We start from the raw sequence: 16,664 nt of genomic DNA on the forward strand, positions 1-16,664 counted from the left end.
TACCATGGAGGTCCAGTTTACCATGGAAGTCCAGTTTACCATGAAACCCCGGTAAACTGGACTTCCATGGTAAACCATGCGGCTCGCTTCATGACGTTACTTATGGGGCCATCCATTTAGTACGTACGCAAAAATCTGTCAAAACTTGACCCTCCCCCCCCTCCCTGTACACACGCGTACTTTTTACAACCCCCCCCCCCACCTGCGTACGGACGCTTGACGCACCCCCCCCCCCCCAATCCTATAGAACGGCCGATATTTAATCCACACGGAAACGATCAAGGATTAATAATATTAACGTGTTTAAGCAAACAGATAGTCCATCGCCGGCTGCATTACAGAATTTAGTTGCGTACCTTTACAAAATTTGTCTGGTGCCCACTAGGTTCAAACGCTGACTGAACCCAGTCAAACAGGTTACGTGTTATAGGAATTTCGTCAACGCGCGCAATGTCAGGCTGAAGCACAGCAGCTTTAGCTGCGGTCTTCTGGGCCGCCTTCTCAAGATCCACAGCTTCGCTGACGTCGTCATCATCATCCAGCTTTTGATTGTTCTCACTCTCAGAAGACTCCGTAGTGTGAATGCGCTGGTGTCGTTTTACACTGGCCTGCGACGAGCGGTGATGCACGCCGCACACGGGACATGTGCGCTTGGTAATAATTTCAGGTTGTGCAAGTGACGGACGGCGCTTATCAAAAGCAGCACGAACAGAGCACCGCGGCAGCTAAAATCTTGAGCCAGCGGCAGTCTGCGGTGAGGCCAGATTGAAGGATGTGCAATCCATGGGGCAGGCCCCCAGATTATGTCAGACTCAACTGCTGAGCTGCGTGATAGCTAGCAGTCAGGGGTACGGTGGCACGCGAGTGACACCTCTCCCACAGTCCCACTTCTCCCGGTAGTACTTGTTGTCTGACAGCTGAAGAAACTGAACTGTGGCTCATTCGAAGGCCGATTTAGACATTATTATCGAGGCTTCACACCCCCTCCCCCCCGTTCCCTATGCATACGTAACATTGTCAGTAGACCCCCCATACGCAAGCGTACGCATTTGGGTTAACCCCCCCTCCATGCGTACATACTTAATGGCTGGCCCCTATTAAGGACCACCGCCTCGTATTCACGTGCATTGTGGCTCTTTAAATATTGTCGTTTTTACTGAATTCGAAAAAAATGGCTCTCCTTGTTGTTTTGGTTGCCGACCCCTGGGTTAGGTAAAGGCTAGGGGTTAGGATTTAGCACGAGGCCTTGGATTAGGGTTAAAAATTGACTGATGGTTTTCTCTTGGGTTTTAGCTTAAGGTTAGGGGATAGGACTTGGGTTAAAGGCTATAGATTAAGTTATGATGTGGGTTAGGCTCATATTATTCTGATTATAAAATCATGGTTGGTTTAGGGTTGTCTAGCTTCGGTGAGGGCTAGGATTTGGGTAATAGTTAGGAGTTAGAATATTACGGCACACATCTTATGGTTAATACACACCGCGGTAATAACCAGGGTGCTCCTTGCAGATTCGAGCCGCGAACCTCTGCAACACCACTAGGCCACGTCACCGCCGCAATGCCACCGTAATCCTACTTCGTATGTTGTCGCGTGTTTTATCGCGTTATCGCTCGGCACTATGCCCGACGTTTCGCGACACGCTCCGTGAGCTTCTCCGGAGTCCTGAAGAACAATATAAGCATTTTTTTTTCCTGAAGGAGCTCCCAGCGAATTCCCAGTACGAAGTAAGAAGCGTAAAGATAAGTGTGGTGTAATAGTGAGAACACTGATGCTTGCGAATCCAGAGGTCGCTGGTTCCACGGCACTGCAGTTGGAACCGATGGAGAAAATTTCTTAAATCCCCCATCGCCTCTGTCCACCCAGCGGTATGAATTGGTTCGGCGCAGTTAGTCGACAGGCAGGTCGTGTGCGGTGGGGTCAAATATGGATACTGCCACTTCTGCCGTAAAGACTGGCCAGCTTGGAAGAGTAGGCCAAATACTCTCCAAACGAGCTCTCACGAGTTGCCTCGTCAGCAGTGGCATTAAGAGGCATGTGCGAGGCCGCGGCCTTTATCTTTCATGGTGGTCGAACGCAGTACGGACGATACGAAGCGATCAGTTTGGTCGTCCGAACGCTCGAATCGAATCGTTTGCCACCACCGCCTCCGCCGCCACCGCCGCCGCCGCCGTCGCCACCACCACCACCGCGTCCATCTAGCAGGCGTTCAACGCGGACGCGTCACCAGCGGGGCGCTGCTGACGGTCGCCGGTGATGGCGGTGCCGCTCGCCCACGCCCCTCCCCTCCCCGCCCCACTCCAACAGGCTTCGTGCTCTTCCTGTCGTTGGGCGTGGTCTACATGCTGCGTCCCAACATGGCGTTCGTGGCTCCGCTGCAGGAGAAGGTGGTGTTCGGCGCGTTCTTCGTGGGCGCCGTGCTCTGCCTGTGCTTCTCCTGGCTCTTCCACACCGTCTACTGCCACTCGGAGAAAGTCTCGCGCACCTTCTCCAAGTGAGTGTCGCACGAGCTCACGGGCGCGAGCTCACGGCCAGCAAAAAAACAAAAATCTTGGGTGCCGCGGTTGGCGAGATGTTGACCGCCTCGCCTGGTATGCAGGAGGTCGTGGGTTCAATCCCGATCCTGATGCCTGCTGCTGTATATTTTGAGTTTATGTGTTCACTCTCCCTCTGGTGGTCGTTTGGATTTTTTCGGGGTCCTCCAGTTTTTTGCTTCACAGTTAGAATCAATGTCACGCGTTTAGAGAATTTGGCTGCTATAAATTTCCACTTGATGATGAGCCACTTATTTGGGCTATCATTTGTGGCCAGGTTGCTTTTTAAAAAGAGCTACATGGCACAGTGCGCCTTACCTGGTAAAATAAAAAAAATAGTTTAGTTTCGTAGTAAGTAGTACTTCTTATTGCCGAGGGCCACAAGTTTCAAGTTCAACTTTATTTTGTTTAACCAGAGACTAAGTTAGTCTCATTTGCAAGAGTGAGTGGATCGGTGAATGGGCAAGTGAGTGAATGAATATATGAGTGAGTGAGTGAGTGAATGAGTGGGCGGGTGAGTTGGAGGGCGAGTGGGTAAACGATGTAGTGAGAGAGTGATTAAGTCCAAGTTGATTTTGTGCACCCAGGTGAGTACTCATCAGACCAGGATGATCCTCTAATGCAAGCGTGACAAAAGAAAAACTAACATCGTACAGTAGAACACATGTCTATCCCCTCTATTTCAGAGAACGAAACAGGATTTATCCACAGATCTGGCTGTCGCCTGATGATGCCAGTCGTAATTACTGGCGAATAGTCGTACACGGATTGTAAATGTTGTGGATTTGCTCTCCAGCACACCGGTGATGCTGTACTAGTCACAACTTGGCATGTTCTTTTTACATGACAAACCTTACAAATTTGCTGTGGCGGGTTTAAGAACACATTTATATTTATTCGATCTAACCCAAAAGAACTTGTACAGTACAGCAAGACACTACATCTATCACTTGTTTTTTTTTACAGTGCCCTTCATGATAAATTCGCCTCTCGTTGCTTTGCAGGAAAATTTAATTAACTAAAATACTCTAAATATGTACATCGGAGAACAATAAAAATGGCAAAAGGCGTGGGAGAGCTATCGAAAGTGGAAATGCATAGGAAGTATAAATACTTGAAAGAAAGCCGTAAATTATTGATTATGAGCATTTTTGAACGCTGGTTTGCACAAATATGTTCTCGTTCTTACTTTTAAAATAGCAACAGATGGAGCCCCTGATTCATAATTAGATTCTTGGGGGTTAGGTCGTCGTGTGGGTATAATTGTCAATGTTTTAACTGTAACCCTCCATCGCCCGACACGGACAATCAAATCAAGTTGTCACATGGGCAAACATGCCAATTGATTTGGTTATTCAGCAAACCAGCGGAATGTTGGAGATGCATTTTGCTCGCTTTTAAAGAGCAATGTTGCATGCTTATCAACACGACGACCTAACCCCAAAATGAACTAAAGATGGGCCTTATCTGGTAAAGTGTAATAAAAAAATAAATGAATATGAATCATTAGTTGTGAAAACCTACGTATAAAAGTGAGAAAGTAGCCTCCCTTACAGGTGGTGGCAGCTCATTCCCGGAGCTGATGCTCTACCGCAGCGGTCTTCACCGCAAGGCCTCCCGCGGGTCACCGGCGGCCCCTGGTGGCCTTTAGTGCGGCCCCTGACGTGCGGTCCCCGACACGGTACACAACGTGTGAGAACAACTCCCCCCGTGATCATCGTGGTGCTGTCGAACCTCAATGCTTTCAAACGGCGTGGCGGCCCTCTCACACTGGCCGATGTCTTATCGGCGAAAGTGCCCACCCCCCCCCCGCCCCCCGCCGCCCCTCTGAAAACGAATGAAGAATCCCGCTCTACAGAGCACACGATCGCGTGCTATTATGATTGAAAAGAACTTGGGACGAGGTGAGTATGGCTCAACGTCATGGTTTATTCACAGGTCACCTGCAAACGCATGGAGACCAGAATGCGCGCCGAGCTCGCTCTCTCTCTCTCTCTCGGGCCCCTCGTATATCCTGAACTCCCCTTTCTAGCAGGTTCTCCTCTCTCTCTCTTCAAATCCCCTTTCTCCTTTTCCAACGGTTATCAACCGTTTGTATCTTCCTGCCCCTTCCCTTTGCACCAATGTGATTTGAATGCTCCGATGCCTTCCAATCAGATTGGTGTGGCGGCGGCGGCGTCGCCCACCAAGTTGGTTGTCGGCGGCCCTGCTACTTTTAAACTTGGCCTGCCTGTGCAGTCGTTAGGAATTCTGGCAGGCTACCCCCCCCCCCCCCCAACGCTGCCGCCCCCCACTCACAGACGTAGGGTTGGCCGCCAGGTCTGACCCTTGCGTGATCAGCCATCGTCTCCTGCCGCTCGGAGAAAGCCTCGCGCACCTTCCGCATGCGAGAGCTCTTCACGGCAGCGAGCATCAGTAGCGAATATCATTACCCGTTCTGTGCCTCCCCTAGGTCGACCCGGCCTTCATTGGGTACCTGGTACGGCGCGTGCGGCGACGGTCGCGCAGCCCGCTCCGGTGAGCCGGTGCCGGCCTTTGTTGGTGCTCATTACCGGCGCTTGCCCCGACGGTCTACAAGAGGCCACCCGGGGGGGGGGGGGGGGGGGGGGGGGACATTTGCCTTTGTACACGCGCACGTACGCAAGTGTGCATTGTGCGCGTGCGTGTGCGTGCCACGCAGGCTCGACTACTCGGGCATCGCTCTGCTCATCATGGGCAGCTTCGTGCCCTGGCTCTACTACTCGTTCTACTGCTCTCCGCAGCCGCGCCTCATCTACCTCGTCATCGTGTGCGTGCTGGGCGTCGCTGCCATCGTCGTCTCGCAGTGGGAGCGCTTCTCCACGCCGGCCTACCGAGCGGTGCGCGCCGGTGAGGCTCGGCCACCGTCGTCTTTGTTGACCCGACGCCGACTGACGGCGATCGCTGACCGAGACTGACGGCGGTCGCTGACCCGACGCTGATCGTGATCGCAGACCGACGCTGATCGTGATCGCAGACCGACGATGATGACGATCGCTGACTGACGGTGATCGCTGACCGACACTGCTAGAGATCGCTGACCGACGCTGATCGTGATCGCTGACCGACGATGATGACGATCGCTGACCGACGGTGATCGCTGACCGACACTGCTAGAGATCGCTGACCGACGCTGATCGTGATCGCTGGCCAACGTTCATCGCGATCGCCGACCGACGCTGATCGTGATCGCAGACCGACGCTGATCGTGATCGCTGACCGACGATGATGACGATCGCTGACTGACGGCGATCGCTGACCGAGACTGACGGCGGTCGCTGACCCGACGCTGATCGTGATCGCAGACCGACGCTGATCGTGATCGCAGACCGACGATGATGACGATCGCTGACTGACGGTGATCGCTGACCGACACTGCTAGAGATCGCTGACCGACGCTGATCGTGATCGCTGACCGACGATGATGACGATCGCTGACCGACGGTGATCGCTGACCGACACTGCTAGAGATCGCTGACCGACGCTGATCGTGATCGCTGGCCAACGTTCATCGCGATCGCCGACCGACGCTGATCGTGATCGCAGACCGACGCTGATCGTGATCGCTGACCGACGATGATGACGATCGCTGACTGACGGCGATCGCTGACCGAGACTGACGGCGGTCGCTGACCCGACGCTGATCGTGATCGCAGACCGACGCTGATCGTGATCGCAGACCGACGATGATGACGATCGCTGACTGACGGTGATCGCTGACCGACACTGCTAGAGATCGCTGACCGACACTGATCGTGATCGCTGACCGACGATGATGACGATCGCTGACCGACGGTGATCGCTGACCGACACTGCTAGAGATCGCTGACCGACGCTGATCGTGATCGCTGGCCAACGTTCATCGCGATCGCCGACCGACGCTGATCGTGATCGCAGACCGACGCTGATCGTGATCGCTGACCGACGATGATGACGATCGCTGACTGACGGTGATCGCTGACCGACACTGCTAGAGATCGCTGACCGACGCTGATCGCGATCGCTGGCCGACGCTGATCGCGATCGCTGACTCGCCCATCATAATCGTTGACCGAGTTTGAATCTGGGTTTCGGCCGCACCGCAGTTAAACCGGGCTCTTAAGCCGAAGTGAGCCTGCGGGTCTTAGCGAGGTGTCCTGGTTTAATGGAGTAGGGAAGGAACGTGACGGGGTCAACCGTGCCGCGTGCTTCCCCTCTGCGCCTCTAAAGGGGGCACTGTCGTATTCCTCTTCCCACGCATCCGTGCTGTTATCACAGCTGTCGGGAACGGAGGCTCCAGCCTTTGGACCTTGGTGACGGATCTCCAGATTTGCTGAAACCCGCAGCATGTGCGGGAGACGCGTGACACGCGCAGCTCCGCGCTGTCGCCGTCGCGAGACGCGGGATCCGTGCGGAACTCTCGCGGCGGCGTGCGACCTTTTGCGCAAGAGAACAGCCCACAGACCTTGATATCACAGAGCTACATCTCAATATCAATTCCAGTGACCTCTGGTCCACACAGGAGAGGGTAGCACTTTCCCACCCGACCAGCCACATGGAGTAATGTTCATTGAATAACAGTCCACCGGTATATATATATTTGTTTTAATTCTTAAAGAGTTGGCAATGCCACCAAACTTAAGGTACATATTGAATGTGTAATTTTTTTTTTCTACGTCAACCGATCGCGTCTGTCTGTCTCTCCCCGGCAAGGCGTGTTCCTGGGCCTGGGTCTGAGCGGCGTGGTGCCAACCATCCACTTTGCGGTGGCCGAGGGCTTCGTGAAGGCCACCACGGTGGGGCAGATGGGCTGGCTGCTCCTCATGGCAGTGCTGTACATCACGGGCGCGGGGCTGTACGCTGCGCGCGTGCCCGAGCGTTTCTTCCCGGGGAAGTGCGACATCTGGGTACGCTGATGATTTTGCCGTTGCTGCTGATGCTGCTGCCGTTGTTGATTTTGCTCCTGCTGCTGCTGTTGCTGTTGCTGCCACTACTCCTCTCCTCTCTCTCATCTCACTCCACTGTCCGGCGCGCCGTCTCCGCTCCAGCAATAGAGGCCTCCTTTTTTTTTTTGATCAATTGGAGTTTTTATAAACCAACTCAACGCGAGGCCGGGGTGTAAAGCGCCGATCGCAGAACGGGAAGGGGGGGGGGTCTGCTCTTTTTCACGAACAGCGGCCACCGAGTTTGACGCGATGAGGGGGCCCGAATGAAGGGGCGGAAAACTGGGGTCCACCGCTGCCCCACCCAGGTGGCGACCACGAGCGGGAAGGGGGGCGGGCGGGGGGGGGGGGGAGTTCGGGGAACATGAACAGAGGCCTCATTCTTACAGAGCCGCCCGCAGTCTACCTTCATTCAGTGGCGGGGGAGGGGGGTCGCTCCTTCTCGGCCTCTGCTCTCGCTGTCTGGAATCCTCTTCTTGTTGATCTCCTTTTGTGCGGCTGAGGCTCTGTCGCCGTCCTCGTTCAAAGTCAAGACCTAAGTCCCGATTTGTTTTGACGAACATGCGGATGTTTATTTATTTTCCCCTTCTCCTGTGAATCGTCTCGAGACGTGGTTGTATGTATGTTGAACTGTACGTGGGTACGTTGAACTTCTTTCCGCAACGTGCGTAGCCGACCGTGCTACTTATTGCAGGTGCGGTGAAAGAATTATCAAACTAAAAACAAAAAAGCTGTCGTAAAGAAAATTAGTTGTCATTTTGGAAGCTACGCTATAAACTCTATAGTATCTCCACTTCATGCTTCTGTTCCATTGCTCCATTGCACGAATGTATCTGCAGTCGATCACCACGAGACATTCTTGATGGACAAGTCGAATTTAATGAAACAAATAAAGAGCTGGCTTTGATGTAATCCTCATCAGACACTCACCACTCGGTATAAATACCGAGCAGATACTCACCACTCGGCAGACTCTGCACAACACTGAGTAGACACTCACACTCGGCAGTAAGTATGTTCCGTATGTTGAACTTCTATCGCACCGTACGTAGCCAACCGCACTAATCGGAGGTGCGGAGTAAGGCCGACGAAACCAAAGACGAATATCTGCCCTGAAGAAATTCGTCTTCAATCTGCATTGAAAAGTCCATAGCACAAGTGGCTGCCTAATATCGGCACATGGCCGCAGAAGCGAATGTGAAAGCGCCGCGACGTGGTGACCCTCTTTATTCGATGTGTGTGCCGGGAGACACCGTCCCCTCGTGCGCGGCGCCAGCCCCCCATACTCGCCCGCCAATCAGCGCTTGCCCCTGGCGGTCTGCGTGGGCTACACGGGGGAAACTTTGCTTTTTGCGTGCACGGCGTGTGCGTTTTCTCTCTCAGTTCCAGTCGCACCAGATCTTCCACGTGCTGGTGGTGGCGGCGGCGTGCGTGCACTTCCACGGCGTCTCCAACCTGCAGGAGTTCCGCTACTCCATCGGCGGAGGCTGCACGGACGACACGCTCTTCTAAGGCGCGGGACGGCGCGGACGAGCCGCCCCTTTACGCCGCCGCCGTCGCCAGCAGCAGCAGCAGCAGCAGCAGCGGTAGCAGACGTCACTTTAGGCGGGGCGGAGCAGCGTTTCTGCTCCCCCCACCAGTCCCTGGCCCGTTCCCTCCATTTCCGTTAATTCTTGACGCTGTACGCTGGTCTGGTAAAGTGTGGCGTCGTGAGGGTGCCGGCCTCCGGCCCCGGCTGCCGCCACTGCCACGAGCGGCGGCGGCGGCGGCGGTGGCGGTGGCGGTGGCGACGTTTACTTGAAAGTATGCCGATGAATCGGCGACAGTTAGTCCAATTTTTCACCGTCGGTGAAACCGTCCACTGGACTCTCCTTCAACCTTCGCGTTTGCAGTTCCCTCTGTGCGACCTCGTGCGACCTCGTGCGACCTCGTGCGACCTCGTGCGACCTCGTGCGACCTCGTGCGACCTCGTGGGACCTCGTGCGACCTCGTGCGACCTCGTGGGACATGGGCTGAGATGGAAGGGGGCGAGGGCGCCCTGGGCGCGGAACACGTGGCTCATTTTGCCGTGCGCCGTTAAATCCTCGCTGCGTGACCGACCGCGCGTTCGTTCGTTCGTTCTCCTCTCCGCTGCCAACCCTCTAGGGGTTGGGTGGGGGGGGGGAAACTCGCTGAATTTATTCAGGGATGCCACGAGCCTCTGACAATCTGGTTTGGTTTTTTGGGGGAGGAGGGGGTCTTGCGGAGCGAGACGGTGGCGGCGTTTAGATCTTCATCCGTTGGTCACCCTTCTCGAGAAAGTTTGCTCTACTCAGCATTTCATCAAAATGCGGGGGGGGGGGGAGGGGGGGTGGGGGCGGGCGGGCGGGGGGCTCCACCGTGTGGATTGGGATGCCGACGGACTGCGCTGCGGCCCCGACATCACCTTCTGAGTTGAGCCGTGCGGCACGCGCAGTACGGAAGGTTGAGAGCGGCTGCTTCGAGCAGCTGACGGCAAGAAGGGCCCTCCCGCCTACTTCCCGAGAGCCCTTTCTGGCAGGCGCTTGGCCTACTCTTCCATGCTGGTGGGCCTGCTCACGCGCTCTGGCCAACCGCACGCGACCTGCCGATCGACTAGCCGTGGTGAACCCATTTATGCTGCTGGGTGGATAGAGGAGGTGGGGGGGGGATTTAAAAATAAAACGTTGCCCGTTATTTCAGATTTTTTTTTGTTGCAAAAAAAATAAAAACTATTTTGTTTTACCGGGTAAGGCCCACTGAGCTATAATAGCTCTTTTTCAGAAGCGACCTGGCTTCCACGAATGATAGCCCAATGAAGTGTAAATTTATAGCAGCCAAATACTCTGAACGAACGTTAATTCTGAATGTGGAGGTAAAGGCCGGAGGACCCCGGAAAAAATCCACGCGACCACACGCAAACTCCAAATATACAGCAGGCGTTAGGGTCTGGATGGAACCCACGACCTCCTCCATACCAGGCGAAGTAGTTAACATCTCCTAGCCACCGTGATGAGAGATAGAGACACGCAAACTCCAAATATACAGCAGGTGTTAGGGTCTGGATGGAACCCACGACCTCCTCCATACCAGGCGAAGTAGTTAACATCTCCTAGCCACCGTGATATGAGAGAGAGACACGCAAACTCCATATACAGCAGGCGTTAGGGTCTGGATGGAACCCACGATCTCCTCCATACCAGGCGAAGTAGTTAACATCTCCTAGCCACCGTGGTGTCCCACGAATCGAACTGGCGACCACTGCATTCAGCTCACCCTGGCAGAATTCCCCTATGAGAGTAGAGCTGTGGGTACAGCACACCCCTCGGGAGCAATGCCAGCGGTGATGATGATGATTATAAATATTATCTACACTTTTTTTTGCCAAGCAAGGCCTCAAGACTCGTTTTTCAGGAGGGTCCTGTCAGGTTTTTTGCAGTTGGGGGACGATGTTATTTGCACCCTTTCAGATGCCCTTCCGCGGCCGTCTGGAACACGCTCCCCATTCCAATATTAGGTAGCCGCTGGCGCTGTGCACTTTTAAATCCACGTTGAAAACTCTTTCTTTAGAACTGCTTATTGTGCTTCCGCCGCACCTCTGATTAGCACGGTTGGATACGTACGTTGTGAAAGAAGTTCAACGTACATACAAACAATCCAAATTGAGTTATTCGCAGGTTATTTTGTCCAGCATTGGGATGCTGGGCCAATACTAATTAAACGTGCGCGCAAGTGTGTGTGTGTGTTGTAGTTATAGGAGGAAACCGGAGAACCCGGAGGAAACCCATGCAGAACGTGGAGAGAACTTACTAACTCCATGCAGGGTTGGCACCAACATGAGCAATTGAAGCCAGGCCCTTCTTGCCGTGAGGCAAGAGTCTTGCCACCCTGCCACCCCAGAGTGCGAGCTGCTATCACGAATTGCCCATTGCCTTCCATCAGTGCAACGCAAGCGTGTGTGGTGGGTGTGGGTGGTGAGTGTGTGGGGGGGGGGATGGCGAGTGTGGGGGGGGGCAGGGTACAATGGAGCAGTCGAGAAACCGTACAAGCTAAGACACTGGTGTAAGCGTGCGATCGACTTGAAATACCGGCACGTGAGGAACTAAGAAATAAAAGGCCGTTGCTCGTGGTTTATTTTCTTAAAGAAGAAATGCATCGAGCCGCGCGCGTTTCTTTTCCCTTGTAGAAATCTGCGTACGGCAGCAGTTCGCATTGTGGACTCGCGAAGGCGCATTCCCGCGGCGTTACTCCTAAACTCCTCCATCCTGCACGGGCTCTCCCGATCTTTCAGGGGGCTCGACCGAAAGAAAATTTGAAAAAAATCTCGACTCGTATTCGGTAAAACAAAAAACGCATTTTTCATTTCTCTTCTGTGTGAATCGCCGTCGAGTTCATTCCGCTCGCGTTATGGATTCGAGGACATGAGCCAAGCTATGGATGTCATATTGACTTTACTAACGAAAAAAAGTAAGCGGGCTCGGGGCCCGGGGGTACGTCAAGGAGAAGGGATGATGGCGGGGGCGGGGGCGGGGGGGGGGTGTGGGTTTTGCAACTACCGACCGGAGTAGCAGCCAAACACGCCCCAGAGGAACGCTCGCTGCGGAGGACTCGCGCGGATCGTCGCGTGGCGACACACGGCGAGGGGGGCCTTTCATCCAGCAGCGGAACGAGATCATGGCCCCTATGATGACGATGACGACGACGACGGGCGACGTCTTCCCGGTCCTTGAATTTTTCGCTGATCTTGCCCGCGTGAGATCGGCGCGCTGTTCACCGCGGCGACACCGTGCGACGGGTCGCATGGCAGGCGCCTCCGCGCGTGCGTGCGTGCGTCTCGTGGTCGTGGGGGGGGGGGGTCCCCTTGGAAGCGTTCATGGCTGAGATGCCCTCAGCTCCCCCAACCCGTTTCCCCGCGTTGCCGATCATTCGCGCTCGCTTAACAAATGAACTTGGTCAGTTGGAAGTTTAAACGCGGGTTGGGGGGGGTGGGGGGGGGGGTTGAGCACAACCCCGGGACTAGGCACCACCGCAAAGGAGACGCGGGGCGACAAACAGCGCTGGGGACTACTCCGGAGATGGGTGACGCGGTCGAGCCGTGGCGAAGGGAAGGCGTTCTTCCAGCGGTGGATCGAGAATGATGGTCATACCGCCGCTACCGCCGCCGCTGCTGCTGCTGCAACCGAGCTATGGCGATGATGGCGGTGGAACCTTCAATTCTGAAGTATCGGGGGACACACACGCGGACGTCGCCGAGGATTTAAGCCCCCCCGGCAGCTTGGATTTCCACACCGAGCGAACGGATATCGCTGCGCTGCTGTAGTTTGTATGTTTATTTTTCTAATCGAAGCCACGGTACGTGGCGTGTGTAGTGGTGATTGGGAACGGTAGGGGGGTATCTGCGCGCGGGTGCGTGCGTGTGTGTGTGCGTGGCGCAATCCGGTGTCATCAATTGCATCTGTGATGTGTACAATAAACGTGGGGAAAAAAATCTGCTTAGAAAGTATCGTCATTGTTCTCATTACCATTCACGCGCGTGTATTTGTTGGCAATTCTGGTGGACAATTTCAATACCCGCCCAATTATATTGTTATTTTTAGTCTTTTTCCCACAGTTGTTGATGTCATTTCATGACAATTTGGAACTGGCAGAGAATTGCAACCCCCCCCCCAACTCCCCCTCCCCCACAATTTTATAGAACTGCCCACGGAAGAGGATATTGCAGAACTACCTCTGAGACTTCATAAAAAGGCCCATGATCAATCAACACTTCCCCACCCAGTCTGTGACGAGAGTAATGCTCATCGCAGAACAGTCGAACCCGATATATTTGATTCTGAGAGCTGTAGAACCACATTTTACATACAGCATTTTATTATTCATGATAAAGGTTTTTGGGTTAGATCGCGTTATTTATAAATGTGTCGTAACCCTCCACCACCCGACACGGCCAATCGGCAAAAAAAGTGTCACGTTGACAAAAGACGTGTTAAACTGAGCATTTTATTAATAGTCAATGCGTTCCAGGCCGAGACCATCAACTCGCGACAATCTGATTAACTCGATCACAGGCGGCTGAAACCTGGGGTCGAACCCAGCTGTCTGTCAACGGTGCTGGCTCAGGGTCTCGGACCTCCTCTTGAGCCATGGAGCCACCGAGCCAGCCCTAGGCGTTTCAGTTGTCGCGAGCGGTACACGCGCGGCGGCTTGCATTGCCCTATGCGACGGTCTTAACGGAGAGGAGGTCACTTCAGGGTGTGCGTTTGAGATGCGGTGGCACGGTGGGGGGGGGGGGGGAAGGCGTGGAAAGAGTTTGCGGCTGGTGCGACGCGAATGCCAGCGAGAGAGGTGTGGCTCGCAAGGCCCCGTGTCTCCTCGATTAGCACGGTTGGCTACGTAACGGCGTGAAAGGAGTTCAACAACGTACGCACAACCACGTCGTCTCTGGACGATTCGCATGGCACGGGGAAATGAAAACAAATCGGGACTTCAGTCTTGACCTTTTGAACCAGGGCGCACAAAAGAAGTTCAAGAAGAAGAGGGTTCCAGACAGCGGGAGCAGAGGCCGAGAAGGAGCGACCCCCCTCCTGTTGAACGAAGGTTGACTGTGGGCGGCTTTGTCGGTAGGACGCCTCTGTTCATGTCCACCCCCCCTCTCCACCTCGTGGTCACCACCTGGGTAGGGCAGCAGTGGAGCTCAGTTTTCCCTCCATTCGGAGGCCCCCCTATCGCGAATGTAAGAGGAAGTTAACGTACAATACAACGCCATACCTGTCCGACCCGCTTATCAGTGCCCTAACTTCTTACAGGCCAATTCGGATCTTAGTGGTCACCCCGCGGTGCCCTTATAAATCTCAACGTTCATCCTGGTGTAGTAACTACATTATCAGTGGTGTAGTGACTACATTATCAGTGGTGTAGTAAACTACATCAGTGGTGTAGTAACTACATTATCAGTGGTGTAGTAACTACATTATCAGTGGTGTAGTAACTACATTATCAGTGGTGTAGTGACTACATTATCAGTGACGTAGTGACTATTATCAGTGGTGTAGTAACTACATTATCAGTGGCGTAGTAACTACATTATCAGTGGAGTAGTAATTACATTATCAGTGGTGTAGTAACTACATCATCAGTGGTGTAGTGACTACATTATCAGTGGAGTAGTAGTTACATTATCAGTGGTGTAGTAACTACATTATCAGTGGTGTAGTAACTACATTATCAGTGGTGTAGTAACTACATTATCAGTGGAGTAGTAGTTACATTATCAGTGGTGTAGTAACTTACATTATCAGTGGAGTAGTAACTACATTATCAGTGTGGTTGTAACTACATTATCAGTGGAGTAGTAACTTACATTATCAGTGGAGTAGTAACTACATTATCAGTGGCGTGGTGACTACATTATCAGTTGTGTAGTGACTACATTATCAGTTGTGTAGTAACTACATTATCAGTGGTGTAGTGACTACATTATCAGTGGTGTAGTGACTACATTATCAGTGGTGTAGTAACCACATTATCAGTGGCGTAGTAACTACATTATCAGTAGCGTAGTAACTACATTATCAGTGGTTTAGTAACTACATTATCAGTGGTGTAGTAACTACATTATCAGTGGTGTAGTGACTACATTATCAGTGGAGTAGTAACTACATTATCAGTGGTGTAGTAACTACATTATCAGTGGTGTAGTAACTACATTATCAGTGGAGTAGTAGTTACATTATTAGTGGTGTAGTAACTACATTATCAGTGGAGTAGTAACTACATTATCAGTGTGGTTGTAACTACATTATCAGTGGTGTAGTAACTACATTATCAGTGGTGTAGTAACTACATTATCAGTGGTATAGTAACTACATTATCAGTGGCGTAGTAACTACATTATCAGTGGCGTAGTAATTACGTTATCAGTGTCGTAGTAACTACATTATAAGTGGCGTAGTAATTACATCATCAGTGGTGTAGTTACTACATTATTAGTGGCGTGGTGACTACATTATCAATGGTGTAGTGACTACATTATCAGTGGTGTAGTAACTACATTATCAGTGGTGTAGTAACTGCATTATCAGTAGCGTAGTGACTACATTATCAGTGGCATGGTGACTACATTATCAGTGGTGTAGTAACTACATTATCAGTGGAGTAGTAACTACATTATCAGTGGTACAATCTGAGTACAATGTTTCGCCAGTAAATGTGGATTTTTTCTCCAACACACCGGTGTGCTGTACTAGTAACGAATTGGCCACGTTCTATTTACGTGACAACCCTTACGAATTGGCTGTGTCGGGTGGTGGCGGGTTTAACGACACATTTACGCGATCCAACCCCCCAAAAAATCCTATACTGTGCAGACTATGTAGTTCTTCAGAAGCGACCTGGCTATCACAAATGAGAGCTCAACGACGTGGGCTCATCACGTGGACATTTACAGCAGCCACATACCCGAAACGCGTGTTTATAGATGTGGAGGGGGAAACCGGAGGACCCAGAGAAAAATCCACGGGGTGAGAGACACGGGGTGAGAGACACGCAAACTCCAAATATACAGCAGCAGCAGGCGTCAGGGTCGGGATTGAGCCCACGACCTCCTGCACACCAGGCGAGGTAGTTAACATCTCCTAGCCACCGTGATGATGAGAGAGAGAGAGAGGCGCAGACTCCAAATATACAGCAGCAGGCGTCAGGGTCGGGATCTAACCCACGACCTCCTGTATAACGGGCGAGGTAGTTAACATCTCCTAGCCACCGTGATGATGATGAGAGAGAGAGACACGCAAACTCCAAATATACAGCAGTCGTCAGGGTCGGGATCTAACCCACGACCTCCTCTATACCGGGCGAGGTAGTTAACATCTCCTAGCCACCGTAATGATGATGAGAGAGAGAGACACACACACAAACTCCAAATATACAGAAGCAGCAGGTGTCAGGGTAGGGATCTAACCCACGACCTCCTGTTTACCGGGCGAGGTAGTTAACATCTCCCCACCCTGGCATCGCACAGCCATACACGACGCTGCCCCTGACGCGGTTATCTGCTGGCTTGACCACCTGAATGTGAATTTGGAGTTGATGCTCTGCATCTACATCAGCAGCAGCCGTATGAAAGACGAAGAAGTGGGTTGGTGATTGTGGTGACTGTGGAGCGGTAGTGTAGCGGTTAGCGCGCTGCGTTACGAAC

At 52.8% G+C, this 16,664-nt stretch overlaps 1 protein-coding gene across 5 annotated transcripts in view; it reads left to right on the forward strand.

Moving 5' to 3' along the window:
- Positions 1-9,455, forward strand: part of ADIPOR1 (adiponectin receptor 1) — a 31,538-nt gene extending 22,083 nt beyond the window's left edge. For all 5 annotated transcript variants that reach the window (XM_076074497.1, XM_032972302.2, XM_032972299.2 and 2 more), the window contains 4 exons: positions 2,305-2,491; positions 5,212-5,399; positions 7,242-7,435; positions 8,855-9,455. In XM_076074497.1, the coding sequence (XP_075930612.1) occupies positions 2,305-2,491; positions 5,212-5,399; positions 7,242-7,435; positions 8,855-8,983 (698 nt within the window). In that variant the 3' untranslated portion in view covers positions 8,984-9,455. The remainder of the gene's footprint in view (positions 1-2,304; positions 2,492-5,211; positions 5,400-7,241; positions 7,436-8,854) is intronic.
- Positions 9,456-16,664: the final 7,209 nt, after the last annotated feature.

This window comes from Petromyzon marinus, chromosome 48, assembly GCF_048934315.1.
Source record: "Petromyzon marinus isolate PM22_M1 ecotype Great Lakes invasive population chromosome 48, UKy_Petmar_22M1.pri1.0, whole genome shotgun sequence".
NCBI classification, from domain to species: Eukaryota; Metazoa; Chordata; class Hyperoartia; order Petromyzontiformes; family Petromyzontidae; genus Petromyzon; species Petromyzon marinus.